This window comes from Perca flavescens, chromosome 3 (assembly GCF_004354835.1).
Source record: "Perca flavescens isolate YP-PL-M2 chromosome 3, PFLA_1.0, whole genome shotgun sequence".
NCBI classification, from domain to species: Eukaryota; Metazoa; Chordata; class Actinopteri; order Perciformes; family Percidae; genus Perca; species Perca flavescens.
In genome coordinates, this window is record NC_041333.1 from 2,130,900 (window position 1) to 2,153,363 (window position 22,464).

General features: G+C 40.5%; 1 protein-coding gene across 3 annotated transcripts in view; it reads right to left on the reverse strand.

Moving 5' to 3' along the window:
• Nucleotides 1-505: 505 nt before the first annotated feature.
• Nucleotides 506-22,464, reverse strand: part of stim1a (stromal interaction molecule 1a) — a 30,189-nt gene continuing 8,230 nt past the window's right edge. Inside the window, exons 4-14 of one of the 3 annotated variants that reach the window (XM_028573216.1) lie at nt 20,496-20,610; nt 18,886-18,997; nt 18,295-18,410; nt 15,143-15,320; nt 8,876-9,053; nt 7,883-8,050; nt 7,412-7,512; nt 5,550-5,779; nt 3,856-3,919; nt 3,508-3,578; nt 2,967-3,059 (exon numbers count right to left, since the gene is read on the reverse strand). In XM_028573216.1, coding sequence (XP_028429017.1) covers nt 3,052-3,059; nt 3,508-3,578; nt 3,856-3,919; nt 5,550-5,779; nt 7,412-7,512; nt 7,883-8,050; nt 8,876-9,053; nt 15,143-15,320; nt 18,295-18,410; nt 18,886-18,997; nt 20,496-20,610 — 1,341 coding nt within the window. In that variant the 3' untranslated portion in view covers nt 2,967-3,051. The other 2 variants (XM_028573213.1, XM_028573215.1) reach the window with 2 other exon arrangements.

Here is a 22,464-nt window from a genome sequence, read left to right on the forward strand (position 1 = left end):
AGTGTATTACAAATCATGAAGGAAAACCTGCTCCTACCTGCATGCTGAGCCCAAACACACAGAGGCATCTGTACAGTGTATGGAAATCCATGGTTTATAAAGTGCTTTCATTAATCTCTCCATTAAAGATTACAGAGCTGCGAAGAAACAAGAAACCTCCAGATCCGGACCTCATCCTGCTTCACCTCACTTATGTTGAAACCTAGGTCAATATTTAACAGCAAATAGTCCCACCCTGATTGCTATATACACAGTGCAGTTAGGGTGGAGTTTTGTGGACTGGGTTTCACACCTATACTAAACATACACCCAAAGGTTAACTAATATTATTCATCTATTATGCTGAATCGGCATTTAGATTCAGATCATTTGATTTGGGGCAAATTTGCTAAGTACACTGCCATCTTTGAGAAATTATATTTAAGAGAAGACATTTGTTTAATTCTACAGATGAGAAAGTGTTGTGCAGCATGTGGTGTAATGTCTATGACAAATGAGCTTATTCTTCATTCAAAATAGTTTATTGCTATCATGCAGTTGTGCCATAAAAGTTTAGACTGTCACAGAAGATGCAAAATTATCATTTTCTCTGTACAAATATACTGTGTTTAGAAATATTAGCTCAAAACAAAAAGGGACAGAAAAGTAGGGATGGGGAGTACAGAGCTTAAGCTGATCCACTCTATAAACCCAATATAGGTTTTGTTACAGCAGTTGACATGCATCAACATTACAATGCATTATACTGGGAGCAGACAGACGCACACACGCACACATACATACAGATGGCATAATCCATTACAGCTCTGTCGTGCAAAAAAAGGTACAAATGACTCTTTAAAAAAGTACCAGTAGGAAATTGTTTTTTTAAAGCTGGTTTCTAAAATAAAATATTCAAACGTGTCTTTTACATCCAAACCACCGGTTACATTATGAGGCTGGGGGAGGCCGACTGTCTTTTGCAGCACTTTTTGGTTGCTCATTGGTCAGGAACACCCTAAGTGTACTGGCGTCCTTACTACTTTAGCAATCACCTACAACTACGGATGCATAGTTTTGTGCTCATATGAAGCTGTCGGTATTAAAACTGGCACAACATTCTTTGATGTGGTAATCGGAGAATAGTAATTATCTGTAGCAAGTGTAAACATACTGTACTGACGATACCGTTACAGAAACAATACCCTTGGACAATCGGCGTTTAAGCTCAGGATATACATCACACACTGTGTATATGTGGTTTTGTGTTCTGTGTAAAAGGGGCTTACAAGGCCAAACACACTACAAATACAAAGGCCTCTGACAGAAATAGCGATTTGACACTTGAACCGCGATTGGTCTTCTGCTTTCATAACTTGAGAGAAATCTTCCATAAAAAGGTGGATTACAAAGTGGTTACAACTTGAACATTTCTATCTTGCACAGAGCAAATGAGGTTTGCCTTGTAAATAGCCCTTACCAGCACCCATCTCACACGGACAAACTGCTGTGAAGTTTTCATCGTCCACCTATAGTCCCTAAAACAAAAATAAAACAGCCGGAGCAAAATTCAAGTTACTCGCATCCTGTTCATTAAATTAACACTTGTGTATGTGGTTCAACGTTTTGGCATCGTTTAAAAGCTGGACTTTTGAGCAAAGCACTTCTCTCTCACCCTCTCACGCACCCAACAACTAAACACTAAAACCAAAGCAAAAGGTCTAATGCTGCAATTTGATGGTCCTTTTGTAACTTATTACAGAGAGATTTACGGCTTGTTCAACTCTCTTTTGGATGACATCCAAGGTTGCAAAGTATTATCGAGCATTTTAAAACCACACCAAGTACTATTGCTGTGCTCAATGGCACTTAACACATTTTTTTATTTATTTTTTTTAACAGACAAAAGTGAAATTTCAGTGGCTAATACTAAATGGAACTCCGAGCCTTCTAGTACTACTCCTCTGTTTGAGGATCTTCTGAATGTGTCATTTGCTCTGCCAAGAAGAAGAAAACAAAAGACAGAAAAAACATGTAACCATCAATAAAAAAAAAAGTACTCAGTGAGTACGCATTCACTTTGGATTTGTAGGCTAGGTGGTTAGGTAGTAATAAAAGAAACATCAAGTGTTGTCTAAGAAGTTTAAACGACAAGAACCAAGCAAACACTAAGAGCATTCGAGTATCAGACAAACAAAAGTGAAGACATGCTAAATGTTATAGATTGTAGAACAAGAAAGAAAAAAACAACTGGGAAACACATTTGCCTTTGAGACTTGCACAAATTTCTGCTGAATAAATAATACTTTACAATCCAATTTAAAAACCTACCCGTTCCCCACATATTTAACATACCAACCAAATAAGCAGATAAAACTGAACAGCTGGTTGCTCCCACAGTTTCCTAGAGTAGGTGATGTACCTACAAAAAGATACAACGGCAACAAATTGTGCCATCATTTGACCATTAATGAACCCATAAAACATTGAACCGTTTTTTTTTTTTTTCCAAAAACAGACCAGAGGAATACAGTCAAACAGCTTTGCTAGCCTGTAGTTCGTGTAGCCCTTATTTCTTCTGTTTCTTGAAGATCTTGAAGGTGTGTTTCTTGCGGCTGGCAGTGGAATCTGTGTCTTCTCCCGTAGAGCCGCTGTCCTCCTCCAGCGGGCTCTTCTTGGAAGACAGCTGTGGGATGCGGCTGTTGCCCTTTGCCCCCGCTGCCCCCGGTTGTCCTCCTGTAGGCGACGGTGTGTCAGGTTCGGTGGAGTTGGGGCTGAAGGAGCGGGACGACTCTGACAGACTGTTGATCTCTCCCAGGCTGGGAGACTGCTCTATGCCGTACACCTTCTTCATTAGTATGGGGCTGTCAGGGACAGGCTCTGCAGGACTGACCTCATGAATGCGGTTCCCTCCGTTGGGGGTGTGAGCATGCAGAGAGACCGTGTCATCTCCACGCCCAGATATGCCGTGCATGAGAGAGGTGGGCTTGATTAGGTGGCCTTTGGAGCTGTAGGCAGATAGCCGATCACCAACTTGGGAGAGAGACAGGGAGGAGTCAGAGTCAGAGCGATTTAGGTCTCTGTGGAGGAAAAAAAAAAAAAAAAAAAAACACAAGTTAGAGGAAATAAAGAAAAAAAGAAAAAAAAAGTTTAAGGGTGAAGCCTTGCATGCTGGGGTTTGTCTACACTATGCTTGCAAAGCCATGGATACACACTGGGCACAGCCTGGACACTGGGACTCCACACTTGTTAGTTGGGCAGACTAAGAACAGGAACACAGAGGTTGAAAAAGAGTAAATGCATGGATTTTGTAATGCCTCATCAGGTGCAATGACAAGAAAGCTAAATAAAAGACAAATCAAACCAGAAGAAAGCATAACAAAACAAAATGGACTTAAAGGAAAAAAGATGGACAGATGAAGATACCTCTGCTATGATGCATTGATTAAAAGATGAAAGGACACCAGGTGGTAAAAAACTAATCCACGCACATGCGACGTGTGTTGAGAATTGGAAAGAGACGGGTACCCGAAGATGTCGCTGCACGAGGGGTGTGCTTTGGATACATCGGAGGTGAAATCAGGAATGGGGTCCATGGGCTGAAAAGAGGCATGATATATATGGGAGGAATGAGGAGCTACAATGCTGCCCATGGAGCTGGCTAAGCAGGAGGAAGAGGAGGACTGGGAATGAGGGTTTAGGTTGGAGGTACAGATGATGGAGGGGTGAGACACAGCCGAGGAAAGAGGAGGCAGAGGGAGACAATCGAGCTGGCCAAACGACTGGCTGCGCGACTGTCTGAAAGTAGCCCTAGACCTGGAAGGATATAGGGTTCCCTCTCCCTGCTGCTCCGCCAACAGGCAACTCTCTACCAACCTCTGGGAGCCCATGGCCAGCTGGGGGTCAATGTGGCGTTGGCGCAGGGACATCATACTGGGAGCTGTGGGCATAAAACAGCAGCATTATCAACAACCACTTGTGAAATAAAGTCTGACGGTCAAGGGGAGACTGACTGGGAGATTAGTGGAAAGATACTCAGGTGCAGGGATACATTTTTCTCGACTTAAAAGTTGGAAAATGATTACATCTCCAAGATGAACCCCATTCACTGATTTACCATTATAACATCCCAACATCACGATTTTCTCTCTCTTTCTCCTCAAGGAAAAATATTAAATTAAACAAAAAGGAGAACACAGTGACTTATAGATAAAGATATATCGTTTAAATGAATAAAAGACAAAAATATTAGCCCATTTATGAGAGGAAGTGCCCATTTACAATAAAAGTATGTGGCAAATCACTATGGGAAGAAAGCAGGGGGGTTGGGGACAAGATTTAGAGGAGGGGGTAAATGTGGCAAGCAAGCAACTAAGGCGGGGGCAGATCAACGCAGCATGGAGTAGTTTCTCTTTCAGCTGTGTCCATCTGCAGCGTACTGTCCCAATTAAAACACATTACAGCTGTATGGCTTTGAGTCAAGGGAAGGGACAGGGATGTCAAACTGAGGACTGAACTGGGGCATGAATAAATGGCCAACCAGGATATTTCCATATGTGCTGAGAGTCTGAACTGATGGACCACAGGTCGCTGGCTCGCCGTTCCAGCAGTCGGGTGCCATCTGTAGTTAGCCCAGTGACACAGCAGTGGAAGCCAAATGCCAGAAAGGTGGTGGAGGGAGAGAGGGGAGTGAGATACGGAGTGCAATTAATGTGGAATAAAAAGACTTACTCACTATTGTGGTCGGAATAGGATTCTGCAGAACAAGTTTCGCCTGCAGTTAGTCAAACCCAAACTTAACGTGCGTCAAGTTTTGCCATAATATTAAGTCAAATATAGAGCACATAACAACATGGCTAGACAGCATTATGATCAGCAGAATGTTGTTTTTCTTGATGAGATAAAGAGGTGTTTACCCAAAATGAAAATAGTTTTTGTTCATAAAGATTTTGTAAAAATGATGGGTAGCTTGTGTGTGTTTTTTTCCGCTAATATTCAACCTAGATAAGAATTTAAATTGGGCAATAACTGCATTTATTATGCTTCCTTTGGTTGCAGTTTTTTGACCCAAATTTTATTTAAAAAAAAGGTGTTTAGCATATATATGGACACGACCACTACAAACAGATCAGCACAAAAACTTGCTCTCATGAAGAGGTATATTTTTCTTGACATTTCAATTTCCAGAGAAAAGGCACAAGATTCAGTTCAGTCTCCATTATCGACTGAGTCTTTTACCAAAAATGAGAACAATCAACAAAGGCATTCAACTGGAACTGTGTGTGAAAGAACAAGACAATTATGTGAATTTACATGATACACATTATACAAATGTAAAACAACACTCATTCAAATCATAGACATGTGTGACCCTCACTACCCTCCATCACCAGGGAGGCCGTATGGACAAATTCAGGTAATTATAAGTGTATAATGTTATAATTGTAACATAAAAGGTCCAAATTCTCATGTGGTCTGATTTTTGGATTTTCCCAGCAGCGCCTTGGAGTGTTTAGGGGTTTGTTTGCTAATCCCCACAGAATGGCCGAGAGACTCGGATGAACTCTTACATTGCAGAGTTCCAGGCACGAAATCCTCATCCAAGTCGTCCATGTCCTCAGACATGATGAAGTGCTGAGGTGTAGCTCTGCCACCCATGAAGCTGGGATCAAGGTTGAGGGATGAGGTGAGAGATGGAAGGCCTGGGTTATTAACGATGGTAAAACCTGTGAGGATCTCTATCTGCTGCCAACGATGAAGCCTCTCCCGCAGAGCAGCCGTCACCTCACCCAGGCCTTGTCTGTGAAAGATGAGGAGAAATAAGGAGATGAGAAATAAGTCCAGAGGTGAAGTAACTTAACATCACTTTATCAAGAGACATATTTTAACAATCTAAGTGCACAACGTGAAGCGCCTGGCGCAGGTGCGTTTAGGGTGTGTCCAAATCCACTTTTGCTAGTTTGACGGTGGAAAAAAAGGGTCCGTGCGCCGGGCGCCTGGTTCTAAAGGGTTGTACTTAGTGTCTTCATTAATTCATAGCTGTGTTTTGGGCGTAACATGCAATAAACCAAATCGGTGTCATCTCCCATTCCCTTTAAAAGCCAGGCGCGTTTGGACCATGGCGCATTGCTATTATGATGGAGGATTTGCACCATAATATTTGTGTATTATTATTATTATAGTAATGTATTATATATTTGTAATCTTTTGCATGTTTGTGTGCTGCTGCACTTCCCTGTGTGTGTGTAACAAGCATAGTGTGCACGAGCCTAGGAGTATTTCACTAATGTGCTGTTAAAATAACAATGAAATGGTGTGTTATTGACTTGAGGCCAGGTTTTTGTTGGTCAATGGCGCGATCACTTCCCGCTGCCTCAAGATAGCAATACGCCCAGAATGCACCTGAACACACCTCCCTGTAAGACCAGCACGCCCATGGGCCAAACATGGGCCCAATATTCCAAATGAAAAAAAAGTACATTTCTTTGCTAATCTGATAGACGGAAACATGTTAACACCCACATTGCCTATTTGGGATCCTATACGCCAAAATAAAAAATAAAAAAAAGAACAAAAAAAAAGCAATCAGGAGAGCAAGAGCTGATCAAGTGGGCTTAGGTGGACTGAAATGATTCCTTGAGTAACTTGATTACTAAAAATTGAGCTTCCTTTAATCCTACAACTGTACAGAGCCCACTGTGTTTTGCACAGATTATTATTACTGTCACAAACACGTTCACAGACCACAATTGTGCACAATGAAGAAAAAAAAGTTGCAGATTGCAAAATGGAAGAAGAGAGAAAATAGCAAGGGGTGAAGAAAAGCGACAGGCCAGAGAGAACAACAGAAAGTGTCAAAAATTTTGAATCATTTCAAGCTGAAACAAAACCAAAACTCTGTACAGTGCGTCTATTGTAAAACACAGTAGGACTACATCAATGCCTCAGCATCTCAGCAGAAAGCATCCAGTCTAACATTATGCACCCAGTCGACGGAGTGGACCCAACACAATGTAACGTTAACGTAAATCAATAGGACTGCTCCATGAGAGGAGAGCGGCGAGCTGACACACTGCGGTGACACAGAGCTGGTTAGCAGATTGGGTTAGTTGTTCATTTTAAGAGTCCAGTCTTTATTTGTCTTTTGTATATTTACTAGTATTTATTTTATGATTCCTCAATTAATTGATGAAATAATTGGTAGAATACTCGACTACTAATATAGTTGATTCCTGCAGCCCTATTTAAAATGATGTCCAGAACGAGGAGTCAATTTACAGCGAACAGTAAATCATTTATTCCCCTCCTCTTCCTGTAATGTTAATCCTGTCCCAATGGGGCTTAAATCACTTGTTATTTTTAAAAATGAAAATGCTGTTAAGTTTTCTAAAACTTTATGAGAAGTATTACACAATTAAAATGTCTGACTTACTTTGCTGCCAGTATTTTGTGGTCCACGTCATCCAGAGAGGAGCTGTGAGCCACATGGAAAGTCCCAAAGAGAGTGTTCCTCTTTTTCTTTATCTTCTCTGCCTGTGAAAATGAATGACCAAACATTTATCTCTGCTGTATTGACATTATTCACACACTATGTTAAAGCCAAATCTTGTCCAACAACAGTCCAACTAATATTCAAAAACATGAATAGCAGTCTCACAAGACCGTAACCAAGATGACTTAATGAGGCTGCTTTCATTTTTACTGTAAACATTTTATTGCATTAAAAACTGTTTCAGGTTCAGATATTATGGCCAGGCTAGTCTCAAATGTTAGGTCTCTGGTGACTTTGTAAAATGGTTGCTTTGGAATATAATTTATGGGTTTATAACAACTTGTCCTACAATCAAATCAAGGCAATACAATCAACGGCATGGCATTCCCCTTTAGGTTTTTACATGCTTACCCCTTCTTTGGCCACAAGGAGCTGCCGTTCAGCATTTTGCTTCTTGATGTTGTAGTACTGCATTTCCACCTCATGGGTGAGCTGCAGCCACTTCTGGAGAGACTCTGGTGGTGACCAGCTACTGCGTGACTCTAACTCCTTCTCTGCTTTCTTCAAAGCCATGCGCACCTGTGACAAATGTCAAAAAGGAGGTGAATTAACACATGAAATCATCATACCCATTATATTATCTGCAACCAAAATGCAAGATTAGTATGTTGAAGAGCAATTTTATTTTTATTTGATTTGGTTTAATTTGTCAGGGACAACATATAGGCAATGTTACATCTCAAGTGCAACCAATGCAATATATGTGGGACTTCAAGCCATAAGCAAAATTGGAGTCCTTGATGGGCTACTTAGAAAGAAACTAAAACACTTTTACTTATTTGGTACTCATCAACAAACACAATTTGTAGAAAAAAAAGAATTCTCAATTGCTGTATGCGGTCACAAAGTGTTATTACTCACACATACAAAAGACTGACATGTCATCTCAATCTTATATACTCCAAAACTCCTAATTAAAACCATGTTTATAGTTAGGGACTGATGGATGGTAAGTAAGTGGTGACTAGCCTTGCCACAGACAAACTCAAAGAGTCTTTAAACTACACTCGATCTGATAGCCTTGCAGGTTTCCAATTTGTCACCATGTTTCTGAATGGAAGAAAAAAAAAAAAGGTGATAAAAGTGTCACTGTGATAGTCCTTCAAGCTAATGCTCATGTGTTTTACTTACTTGTGTGGGATGCGCTATGCTGGTCCTGCCAAATTCTTAATGGACAAAGACTTCAGTGGTCGATTAACTCTATAGCCAGTGTGAACCTGATAAAACTAAACAAACTGTGCAGTTGCCACCATGCCAGTACACCTTATTCAATCCGTTTCAGTGCTACTCCTCTATGCTGAACTTCAAACTCTGTTTAAATCACATTTATCACTTTGCAATCACCTGATCTAGCTCTTCTTCAGCGTATTTCTGGCGACTCAGTTCATTCTCTGTGCCCTCACGCAGCTCCCTCAGACGCTGGGCCTCCTGCTTGGCTGCATCGATCTCATCCCTCATCTTTTGCTCCAGGTTCACCTTCTCTACTTCTACTGTACGGTGCTCCTCCTGAGCGATCTGCAGCCTAAGAAGGAGAGTAGGAGAAAAACATAAAGGAACAAAGAGAAACAAATCTTTTCAATGTTTATCTTAGAAGAAAGACATCAGTGGCTGCTTAATAAGGCCAAACAAAGACACAAAGTGGTAGGTGCCAGTTTCAGTGGGCATTTTCTGTGGGCAGGTATTACGTGTAAGCATGTGAGTGCCATGTACTATGTGTGGAACGTAGGAATTGCATCAGCTATGAATCACCGGAAACAATGGCTAATAACTTATAGAAAGCAAAGAGCTGTGTCAGCTCACAATAAACGGACATCAGAAAGGCCGGGTGGAGAATGGGAACAGCTGCCACTGTGTAACTTTAGAACAGTACAGCGTGGTACCCAATGCTCCTGTAGGATCATATGTGTTGGTTTGTATGTGGGATATTCTTAGACTAGCCTCCTAAAAAAAAAGTCTACTTCTAAAAAGAGGGGCCTGTCACCCATGAAATCATTATTGTTATTCGTATCATTTATGCAGTTAGTGTAATCTTTAAAAAGACCTATTCCTCAGCATAACTATTGTGCTCAACAGGTATGTAGAAAAACAACATGAATTTAAACCATTTAAACCAAGAAATAAACAGTTTAATTTGATCTGTAAACCCAATGTGGGACTAGGCTCTCAATGAACTTTACTTGAACAGTCCTTTATCAGGCTAAGCAGTTATTGGGACTTGGGAATTCCATTGTTATATATATATATATAATACTGCGACTTATGACACAACAAAACTACAACAACAAAATCCTGCTTTTAGTCTCCAGACATAAAAAGGGCAGGAAGCAGTACTATACTTCAGTCACTAGGGTGAAGCACTCTCCTTTTGTCAGGCTCAACACAACAGCAGAGGGAACAGTGAAATGAAAGGTGATCCAGAGAGCTAGCTATGGAAAATGTGGGTGGTGGGCAGTCCCGATAATGCTTTCGACCCTGACCTCTGCTATTCTCTAGCTAAGATTCGAGAGCACTGGCAGAGCTACAATGTCCAGCGAGAAGACGCTAAATGCCGTTTCACCTGACCTGCATTGCAGGGCTCACAGGACGCAGACACAATGTCTCTGCAGACTTTACAGAAGAAGGTAAATAAAAACCTACAACGTTTTTTTATACGCTAATATTACTATAGCTGTATTTACTTCCCTAAATACCTCTCCAATACTTCCCTGAGCTAATAAAATACAGTGTGCAAAGACAAGTAACTTAATAATGGCCATCCCATGCAACATTGTTGTCCTTATTGCCAGTCCTTTTCCAGGATGTCTGTCTGCACACAACAACCCGATCCAAATGTGGGTGAATTAGCACTAGAGCTGACATGTTAAGCAGTCATGCTTAACACCATGTCCCACCAGTGAGGCAGAGGCTGGGTCAAACAGCGTTGGAAATCCAGCTCCAGTCAATGCCTCCTCCCACTGTCTCCCAACAGGGCAGCCATGGTTGGGCCAGGCTACTTGATACCACCACAGGATCTGCTCAAAGGTATGGAAAGACAGCAGCTGGCAGCAGGGATCAGGAAGAAAGGCACGGCTACAGACAGAGGACATACCTCTCTCTCTCGGCTCCAAAAACATGTACTGTATGAGATGAAGGTCTCTTCTTGCTAGCCACACTGACCTAATATAATATATAATATCCCTTCCAACAGGCACAGTGCTTGGCTTTAATACTTAACACCAACTCTGAAATGTCTGAGGATCTTAGTCGTCTACTTTAGGTAGTGGATACATAGGTTAGCTTGACTAATTTCTGCTTATCATTCTGATTCTGATTTAACAAGATTCATACACAAGCTACTGTAAATCCACAGAATGATTATATGGGTTGTTCATACTGTTCCTTATGGTCGCCTAATGGGTTATGTAACATTGGTTGGGCTGAAAATGGCCTGGTTGATATTTTATTGGCCCTTATGCATCCCTGTGTTTTGGCCCTATTTGTAACAAGAGCTTTTCTTCCAAATATGGTATGCTCATGAATATTTAGATGAGCTGCGTGCTGATTGGTTGAGCGAATCCCCAATACACACACATTAGAGACGCGACAGAATCTCATATTTCAGACACTGCAAGTTTTCGTTACCAAATTCACTTCTGAGACTTTTTTATGCGAGAAATCAACTATATAAAGCTCAAATATGGGCCGTTTTACGAAAATTGATGGCTAATTGCAAATTTGGTAAGACGTGTCGGACTTTAGGAGCTCCACAGTGCCAAAGTGGCAACCTTCTCTGACATATTTGTGAATGTCAGAGGTCTCGTTAGGAGGAGGCTAGCTAGCTCTCATTGATGGACTCCAGCTCACCGCGGGCTCTATCAATGAGACTCGCGGACGAGAGCCGTTTATTTCCCCGATTGTTTGTTAAAATAATTCAACACACATATCCATTATAAGATTAACTGGAACCTGCGGTAAGAGATTGTGGGCGTAACAAGCTAGCTGACCGCGCTCTCAATCACTCACCGGCCGGCCATTTAGCAGGAAGAGGGGAGGGAGAACAGCTGCAGGCCCTGGAGCTCTGTCAGGGCAGCGGCGTTTGGTAGTCCAGTCACCCAGAAAAGGGTAAGTTTGCGCGGGTATTGAGCACCGGGATGCCGGCCGTGACGGAGCTCAATCGTGCTCTGTGAGTCTGTGACGGAGGACAGGCAGGCCGGCGATGTAGCAACCCAGGCAGCACCGCTGAACTCTGACACACAATCGGACAAAATTTGCAATTAGCCATCCATTTTCGTAAAGCGGCCCATATTTGAGCTTTAATGGTTGATTTCTCGCATAAAAAAGTTTCAGAAGTGAATTTTGTAATGGAATAGCAGAGATCTGCGTGACATAGATTCAGAAGACTACCTGATCTCAGGTCAGTTGTGTAGCCTATGTAAATGTTGGGGCATGACCGTTCTCTTAATACATCCATGGGCGTGACAAAGGTACAGGTCTTGAGATGCTTACGTAAGCTTCCAGCTTTGTTGAGATTCGCCAGACTGTCCAACGGCCACTTATTGGATTGGTGTGTCAGGGCCTTAAGGCTCATGGAATAGCCGTAACTGTGGGATATAACGCACTGTTCAAGGTACTGCATGTGAAGCAACCCAGCACTGTCCCAAAGAACTAAAAATATACTACAATTAGCTATGGCAAGAGTAGGTCCTGCAGAACACGCTGAATAATGTCTGCACTTGTGTGCCTTTAAGATTTATTAAACCACTCTGATTTATTCTGCATAAGAGAATGAAGTATGAGATTAGATTTACCAGGAAAGAAATGTCAGAGCCAAGTTTCAAGTTGGCAGTGGCATGTGTTTTCACAATGGTCAAAGTATAAAGCTACAGAGGAAACACACAGACTGGACTGGCAGTCTACCAGAGGGACAAAGTTTGACCTCAAAGGTTTGTCCTCAATGGAGTGGTCAATGCCTCTTTCGTTTGGAATTCAGCAGGCAAATCCTGCAAAAAAATACTTTATACCTCATATACAGTATATTAAATTAAATATGCTTTACACCGGAGCATGACTGAGATAATACAGTGCTAAAGGAAGAGGTGTTACTGTACAAAAAAGCTGAATCCAAGGCTGACACAAAAACAATCTCAGTTAAGTCAGTGAAATATTACTCCTCTGTACAGTCTATTTGTTTTTCATCAGAGCATATCATTTTTCAACAACCTGTGTTTCCTAAACAGCAAGCTGATACACAGAGCAACTCATAAGGGTAGTATAATGGCCTGAACATGTTGATGCCTACAACAGCTCATCTCTCCCCGTTTATATTTCCCCAAGCATCAACACAGGAATGTTATTCAGTTAAGTAGCAATTAGGGGTGTGACGAGACGCTTACTCCACGAGACGCATCACGAGAACGTGACGAGATTTCTCGTCGAGGTGAAAAGTTGTCTCGAGAGGCGATGTCAGCGTGGAATTACTATTGAAGATCCCCCTGCCACTTTTAAATCATTTGTGTGGCAACATTTTGGTTTTCCTGCGGAAATAAACGGCGAAAGAGTGACAGACAAGACGAACACAATATGTAAACACTGTAAGAAAAAAATGCCGTATACCGCGGCTAACACGAGCACTATGCAAAAACACTTACAGCACCACCACAGCTCTCTACTAACTACTGCACCCAGTTAGTAGTACGGCATTTTTTTCTTACAATGTTTACATATTGCGTTCGTCTTGTCTGTCACTCTTTCGCCGTTTATTATTTCCGCAGGAAAACCAAAATGTTGCCACACAAATGATTTAAAAGTGGCAGGGGGATCTTCAATAGTAATTTCACGCTCCATCACGCTGACATCACATCGCCTCACGAGACAACTTTTCACCTCGACGAGAAATCTCGTCACGTTTTAATCTCGAGAGATCTCGTACAACGAGATCTTGTCACACCCCTAGTAGCAATCCATGGCACTGCTCCGCTCAGGTTAAGGGCTTTCCATTTTGGACACTCACTGTACTTTCCTTTATGATCAACCTTGGGTCAATTTCCACTTTGTACACAATTTCAAAAACTAATTTCATAAAACGATTTTTATGAAATGTCCTTTGGAAAAAGCATTGGTCCAAGAAGATAAATCCTTAAGGTTTTCAATGACGCAATGTGATGCCAGCACATGCTCACACTGACCACCAACTGTCACATTCTACAAAACTGATTTAAATACATTTATTTTCTTTTAAACTAACCCTTTTCTAGGCAGAGGGCATTTTGCAGAAAAGCTGCCAATTTTTGAATAGTCCCTTTCAAGTTCTGCCACAGTAACACATTTTAAATCAATATATTTATGTATTATTCTAATAAATATTTAGAAGATGCAGATGCAAAATATCAGCAGCAAAACATCAATTGCCATTTCATTGTGACACTTAATTTGATAGCACTATCTGTGCACCAAAAAACATGACCTGTATACGAGATGAAACTGTTTGAGTATCCTTGAAAGGAATAAAAGGAGACAGTGCACCCTTAAAAGCACATTCTGAGCATTCCTTGAAGTATTAACAGGACCAAAATAGTTAGATTTGTGTTTATAACATTCAATCACTCCTCATGACACTGCATTTGGCTCTATTTTGGGTGTTTTATTTTAAAACATCTCATTTCAAAACATTTTATCATTAAGGCAACAAAGGCCTGAAGTCTCCTTGGCCAGAAAACACCAGGTGAAGTATCCCGTGTCAGAACAGAATGTATGCAATCCTGCAACATTCACAAAATAAATTATAGCTGAACTGCAAGGTTGACAAAGGTCATCCATTTTTGGGACAAATCTTTTAAAAACCAAAAGCAAAGCAGTGTACCAGGCATTGTAAATGCAATGCATTTAAATAATTCAAATGTGGAAACATTGCACTTGGGAATTAGCTTGTGAATGCAACGCTGCAGAGAACTCTTGAGATAAGTAAATGCCACGTCCTGATTGGAAAGTTGTATAAAGTTGTCAAACCTGCTTAAAGGAGACCTATTATACTAGTTTTCAAGTTCATACTTTTATTTCTACTAAAACATGTCCACATGCTTAAACCTAAAGTTTTATTCATTACTGAGGCACCTGTATCTGAGACACTCTGTTGGAGCCCAGAGAGAGAGAGAGAGAGAGAGAGAGAGAGAGAGAGAGAGAGAGAGAGAGAGAGAGAGAGAGAGAGAGAGAGAGAGAGACTTTATACTGTGAAAAACCACCTAGAAAAGCTTTTAAACCAACTCCTACATAACTGGACATGTTTCAGCAGGGATGTGATCAGAAATTGGGGAGAAATTAATTGTCAGCCAAGATTACAGGTTTCCATGACGATAGCATGTTGCTACATGAAATGTGTATGCAATAAAAACACTGTAGTTGCTGCCTGGAGCAGATGACCATATATAGAAAACCGGCCCTGTATGACATCATTCCATTCAAGAGCAGAAAAAACTATTGAAACCAGAGCATTCAGAACAATGTGAAATCTGAGGTTTGCCAAGTAAAAAAAATTAATACTGCGTTTTATGTGGAGACTCATGGTATTTGTGCGCAATACAGTACTTGTAGAGTATAACGCAGTTTGTTGTGTGGGTGGAGGGAAAAACCCCTTACTTCTGTTGTAGGTCGTGCAGACTCTGTTCAGCTCTCTGCAGGCCCTCCAGGTCTTTCATCATCTTCTTCATGTGGTCCTTAGAGTAGCGATTCTGGATATAGGCAAACCAGCAGCCACCCATGCCTATGACTATCGACACTACCAGCATGAAGTCCTTCAAGTGGTTATGTCTATTCACTGATAGAAAGAGAAAAATAGAGAAGAAGTTTTTTAGTAAGGTAAACATCAAAATCATAAGCTAAACACATAAAAGAGGATGTGTATTTCCCCCAGGAAATATATATCAAGAATAAAAGATAAAGCTGCTAAGCTTCACACCACAAGGATGTGGTGTGAAGCTTATGTTTGAACAAATAACATAGCCTAGTCATACTGCCAGTGCTGTGGAGTGATGCAAATAGAAGCATAAGTTCAGGTTGCGGTGAGAGGGGCCTTGTGCAAAAGACCACGATAAAGTCAGCTAAACACTGCCTATTTCAGTCTGGTAATCAATGCTAATAAACATGCACAGAAAACCAAACAACGGCAACTATAACATTTTGGTAAACATGAGGAGCTATGAATCCTAATAATAACCGTGTGATTATGCTGTCATGTTTTCATTTTAAGGGATTAGTAGATAAAAAATTCCAGCAGCTAGAAAGCAGCTGTTCCATTTGTAAGAAGCCTCAGATTAGATTCAGATGAACTTTCAGGTGAGGACAATTTTTACAATCTTAAAACCCAGATAAACATTTGCATTTAATAAATCCATTTGTCATTTGATGATGTACTGCAGCAATTGACTAACAGCCTGAATTTCAACCTAACAAAGCAAACAATAAGGAAAGTTTTTCTTGCAAAACCTGCAAAGGGGTGTGAGATGTCAAAAGCATGACTTCTATTTCCTGGATTGAGACAGAAAGGAAGTAAAATTCAGAGAAAACACATAAAACATGATTTTCTTTGTATGGTAAAAGGCACATCACCAAGTCTCCAGCTTGTGCTAAATGATCTTTCAGGATTGCTGTGTATATTCCTGCAGACTTGCTTATAAAAGGGCAGAACAAACACAGGTTTGACAAAGTCATGAAGCTTGGACCAGCTGTGCCCGCTATCGTGTCAAAGTAACAAACCAGTGAGAAACAGAAAATCTACAAGACAGCTGTAAACCACTACTGCTCCCATCTCTTCTTAGGCCGGTATACTGTATGCAGATCATTACTTCTTAACCACCGAGAAGAAAACTCCTTAAAATGAGGTCACGGTATTTAACTATAATGCATGCATGCTAAATTTTTCAATAGTCTGCATTGTGACTGAGCACAGATCCTTAGAAGGAAATACTGACATTATCTTTGAGATAATATAAACTATAATTTCCTGATGCTAGACTGTTCTCTTGGTGCCATTTACTGCTCTTACAACACTATCTGTCCTAAACAGGAAACACAGTTTGCCTTCTGTCATCATCACCCAAGTTACTGTAGATACACTTTATTCACTGCCTTTTCAGAAATACCACCATGAGAGCATTAAGTGACATTTAATTAACCACAAAAACAGAAAATGTGTTTGGGTTCATTATTCGTACACAACTGTCCACGAGATTAGAATCAACCCATTGTGAGATGCGTCTTAAAAGGCTGCTACAAATACAGTGAGCCTGACAGACTATTAGCGGGACTCCCTGGCTTTGAGAGGCTGTCAAAGCCAGACAGCGTTGCTAATGTCTTCCTTTGGGTGTGACTCTGATAAAACACATCCACAATGACACATGCCAGACACAGACGACGACACACTGACCCCCTGTGCAATTTCTTTCTAATGCAAATTACTTTGAAGGTTCATTACATTTTCTCCGATGATCGCATTTATCTGCCCTCATCAGCACTTCTCTTCCAAATACGCATCCTTCCACTTCTTATTTAATCCATTTTAATTATACTGATCAAACCTCAAGGCCGGGGAGGTATCTGCGCACCATTATATTTTGTCTACAGATTCATATTTTTCACAACACCTAGTCCAGAATTTTCCTGACTAGCTCAGTAATGCAAACTGTTAGTATTCAGCTGTCAGACTGTAACTAAGTTACTATAACTAGTTAACATATTTTTCATGCCATTCTGGGAAAATGGTATCCCAATGTCAAGAAAGACTGCGTAAAAAATATAAAGTACTGGCTAGAGGTATGACAGCTGAAACACACCCCATTCGCTGAGATGTTACAAAATCTTAAAAGAGGAAAAAAAAACCTGAAGGACTACAATCTGTAGTTACAGATGTGGTGCAGTATGCTGGAGATGAGACCGAGAGAATGAGTGGTGTATTTATTTGTCTCAGTACGCAGACGGGAGTGCCTGGAATACAGAGCAGTGTGATCTAACCCTCAGATCACTTCCACAGTTTCTGGAACCGATACAGGTGGTAACAGGATTTCCCCTAGATATCAAACGTGGGCTTACTAAAGTGAGTAAATGAGTAGATTTAAAGATTGGCGAGTTGATGAGTAAGTGACTAAATAAATAAATGAAGCAAACATGACCACTACATATCCCAGGGACAAGGTGCTGATGAAAAACAACAGTAGCAGATAACAGTAGTCAGGATGTGTGTAATGGTGGTAGGCCGTTAACACAAACTCAAAACTTCCTAGAGATGTTTCAAAGTAACAGTCTTCCAATTCAAGATAATCAACTTGGGTTTTTCTGTGAGGGAGTTAGTGTTGTTGTGCTGTTAGTGTTGACTTGGTCATTTGGAAGGGTTTGTATGCCTCTCTGAGGACCAGTTGTATGCAAAAGAACCCTTTCCAACATATTTACAGAATGAGCAATGCCTTTGGAAAAACAGCAAAGCATTGTGGGTGCACATAACTGTCAACGATGCAGAATCCTCCAACCTTGTTTTGATCAACATAGGGTTTTTTTAATATAATTTTCTATCTAGATCAGTATCTCAATGAAAAAAATAACAATGAGAGAAAACTAGAGTTTTTTTTTTATATACTGCCTATTAAACAGAAAATGAAATGGGACTGAAACCGAAAGACTTTCTCATCTCTAGTCAGGTCTCTAGTCAAGTATCTGGAACAAATCTAATGATGTTGTAGGAATAAGAATAAAAATCTGAGCTGCAACAGGAATTAAAAAAAAACAATAAAGTCACATACTTAGGGGTGCTCCAAACAGTACAGTGTCCAAAGATTTGAGCTGCAACTTTTGCACATGGCTGCGATCCAGAATCTTCAGAATAGAGAGTGTCAGAGTGGTGTTCTTCACAGCGAGCCTGAGAGAGAACAGACACACAGTCATTTTACAGGAACAAGGAAGGAAGAGCAATGGGTGTAATCCATTCTGAGCCATGTGTAATATGAGCCCTTAACAGATCTTCTAAATCCAATCCAGATTTAAAACATGAATGGTCATTAGATATACTAATTGCGGTGCATTAAAATAAATGTAAGGAAGCGGACATTGACTGATCAAAGTAAGGAATGTAATGACTTATAAAGAGAGTAATGTAAATGGGTTGTAATTGCTGGCACTTAAGAAGTTGCAAGTCAATATATGTGTTGGCATCATTCCCAAATTGTGCATAATTATTGTCACAAGTACACTTTGCCGCTTGAGTCTCATCACTTTCATTGAAGTATTCCATTTTCATTTCCGACCACAGAAAGGCTTACCAGTCTTACATAAAACAACTTATTTGTGACACATTCTTTATTTGGAGAAGATAGAAAAGTCCTGATATCCCTTACCTTGGCATGACACTTCCATTAAAATTCTTCTTGCGAAAGGCCTCCACATATTGTGGCAGTTCCACATAGGTGATGAGCCATTCCACCACCTCATCCACAGTCCAATTATACACTGAGGGGAAAAAATTAAATACATTTAAACATATAGTTACAGTGCTCATCGATTCTTATTCATTGAATACCTGCAGAATTCAGTATTAAGAAGGCTACATGGCTACAATAGGTCTCCATCACTGGTGGTGCAGTCAGAAAGTATAAGTAATAAGTTTTTCATTATTGCTCTCTTCCAACTAATTTCTGTGGTTAAACCGCTGACTTTTATGTTTAACAATGTTTGAGGGTGTTCACATCTATGTTGACTGAACAATGTGTGCTTTTTAGGGCTGCACAATTATCCGTAATTTTATTGAAATCGCAATATGGACTAATGCAATATCCTAATGGCGGGGGCGAAATATTTGTTAAGGCAAAATATGTGTCAAACCATTCTGAATTAAGTATTGTGGTGCTGTGGAGACGTCCCATCCTACAAATTGTATCCTACAGACAAAAATCTTTGTTTGGTACAGATTCTTAGTAAATAAAAATATATAAAACATGAATAAAATATAAAATATAAATATATATAAAAAAAAACAAAAAAAATCTTTAAACAAATATTAAATATGACTGTGGCAAAGGTTGCATTAACTTGTTCAAATTCTGTCTGTCCCTTGATGTCACCTTTCTACCTACACTGTTCATCTGAAATTAATGTAAACACCTTCAAATTAAAGTGGAAAGTCAGCATTAACCTAATCGATACTGTCGGATTTTTAATCCAACGTACAGAGCCAAAACAACACAACAACTTTTAACTGCAATATACAGTTTTGACACGAGACATATTATACGTGCAGCCGTATCCTGAACGATGTTTGAGCTATCTATAGCAAATCATAAATTGGATTGCCCACAGTAATAACTGGGGGAGGAAAATACAGACCCCAGCTCCTGGCAGAGAGTCAGTGTGGGACAGCTGTGTTAATGTGTTGTTCTATTAAACAAAAACCCAGTTTCCTGGCTCCAAACCTCCAGACTCAAGAAACGGCAACGCAGGATAACTCAGTACTGTGAACAAAAAAGGTTTTCTCCCCCTAGTGTTGACTCGCTTTTCCGCTTGTCCGCTTTTCCCACAAAGGGTGTGAAAAGACATGGGTGCCAGATACAGCACATGAAAAGTGCTCCCGAAAAGTACACGATAGCCTAGCCAAACAGATAGGCAGAAGGAGGTGAGAGTGTGGATGTGAATTTTGTGCTGACAGAGTTAATGATGTCCACTCTGCCACTGGCTGAAGCTGATAAGTAGACTGCACTTTGCTTGACATGCTATCTGATCAACTGCCTTGCTCATTTGTTCGGCGAGTGAGAAGGTCAAGGAGGGGCAATGTGTAAGCCACACTTTCATTCACAAAGAAATATATAATAACTGGCTATTTAAAATACTGCTGTGTCATAGTGTGCAAACAATGTGCATGGTCTATAACTCAAACAAACAAAAAGATCTGAAAGAAAGGCCTGTATGTGCAGTCACGGTTGGCCCTCAGGGGGAAAATGCTTTAAAGCAGTACCTTCAGAGCTCTTCCATGCTTTCCACAAGTCCTCCACACTGATGAACTGGTCATCACCGTGGAAAGTGTTATGCTTAGCCTTGGGGTCGTGGTAGTTTAGATCTTCTCTCAGGAACTGCAGGATGACAATGATGATTGTAGTGGTTACAAATAATCCAATTTACAGAGGTTTTGAAAGAAAAAGTAGGTATAACAACTGGCCTCACATCAAAATGCTGTACACATTGTTTTTTGTTTGCTCCATTACTGACGCAATCTGAGCATACAGAACTTTAGTTAGCTTAGTTTGACCAATGCAGCAATGAAGAATTTGAATGTACCACTTATTGACGTGGTTTGGGTTTTCCTTTTGACTAATTCAGGAAATAATGGCCACAGACCATACTTCTGAGTGGAGGTTCGTTGAAAAGGTTTTATGAATAGCTGGAGGACAAATGCTACATTTTCAAATAGTGTTGGAAATTTGCTGTTGAGGGGTTTGAATGGCACTGTGACCTGATTCACTACTGTGGTATTTATGACCCCCATAAAAATAGAAAATGCAATTCTTGTGGCTTATGCGTGTGTTTGATTTACTCACTGTGAATGGAAGATAAAACATTATAAATATCTCAACCACACATGACCTGAGAAAATTACTAAGATTTTCCACTGGAACAGCTCAGAACTTCCTCCCGCACTGGTGTTAAGGTTATTCTACAACACAAGAGTATTGATATACACCTAAAAGCCAGACAGTAATTTTATCAAAAAACAGAGCTGAAAAATCAAATGGGATAGGGTTTGTGATACAAAGTGTAACACATATTTCTCAAAAGGGACCTTTTTAACCACAGAAAAGTAAAGTTCACTGCCTTTGTGATTTTCAGACCAGCCACTTGTGGGTAACCTTGAGTGTTTAACTCAAATGTTCTGACAGGCAAATACTTATTCAAGCTTTTCAACTTTCAACAGCTGAAATAACGGACGATGATGACAGATTTCAGGAGCTAAAGCCAATTAATTGGCTGTCATGAGAATTATGCTGAGTCTTGCTGCAACTTGTGTAAAAATGCAAAGTCGTTTTTCCTGAAGTCTTAACTTCACTCTGAGGTTGCCAGGCAACCAGCGTACACTCCAGGAAGTTACTGCCAAGGGGGTAAGCTTCGCTTCAGAACTCGAACCTCCTAAGGCGCCATTTTGATGCTACAACAATATCACCTCTCGTTAGCATTCCATTGACTGCCATTCATTTTGACATCAAATAACTTTACATCTGAAGCGTTTAAAGACTCTATTTGTCCATTGTTTATTTCTAAAGAAACACAACAATGTATAAAAGGCTCCATTGCCTTGTATCTCACGTTATGGCTCCGTAGCAGACGCTTTTGTAAAAATAGGCTAACGATTAGTTACATAGTAGAGGAATTACCGTATAGTACAGGAGAAGCTCGCAGGCAGTTTCGACTTACATTAGCTGTTTAAGTTTAATTACTAATGTTAACTAGCATGTTAGTGATCAATAATTAGCCTGTGCCTAGGTTATCTCCTTACATATACCTACGCTCTTCGTCTCTGTAAGATTGGGAATGATTGAGATTTCTCTCGGCACAGCTACCAGAAGACTTCACACTTTCAGACACGTTGCTCACGTCACATTTACGTCGTCTTTCTCTGTTGGAGGCTGCTCACAAACGCTCAGCGCTCACTGGAAAAGAGCTTCTAATATCCTTCACTGGTCTCCGTCCAGAGACACGGGATCTGTTGGTCCATTCTTATTTTTGTCTATGGTTACTGCTCCCAACCATAGACAGTATATAAACTGAACCAACAGATCCCAAACCCAAATTTATGTCCCTTCAGTTTCGCCCCCATTGGCGTTGTAGTGGTCACCTACTAGCCAATGGAACCACACTACTCGTTGCCCACTTATTTTGTAGGCTAACTTAGTCACATACATAACATCTTGCACTCCCACAAAAGCCAACTC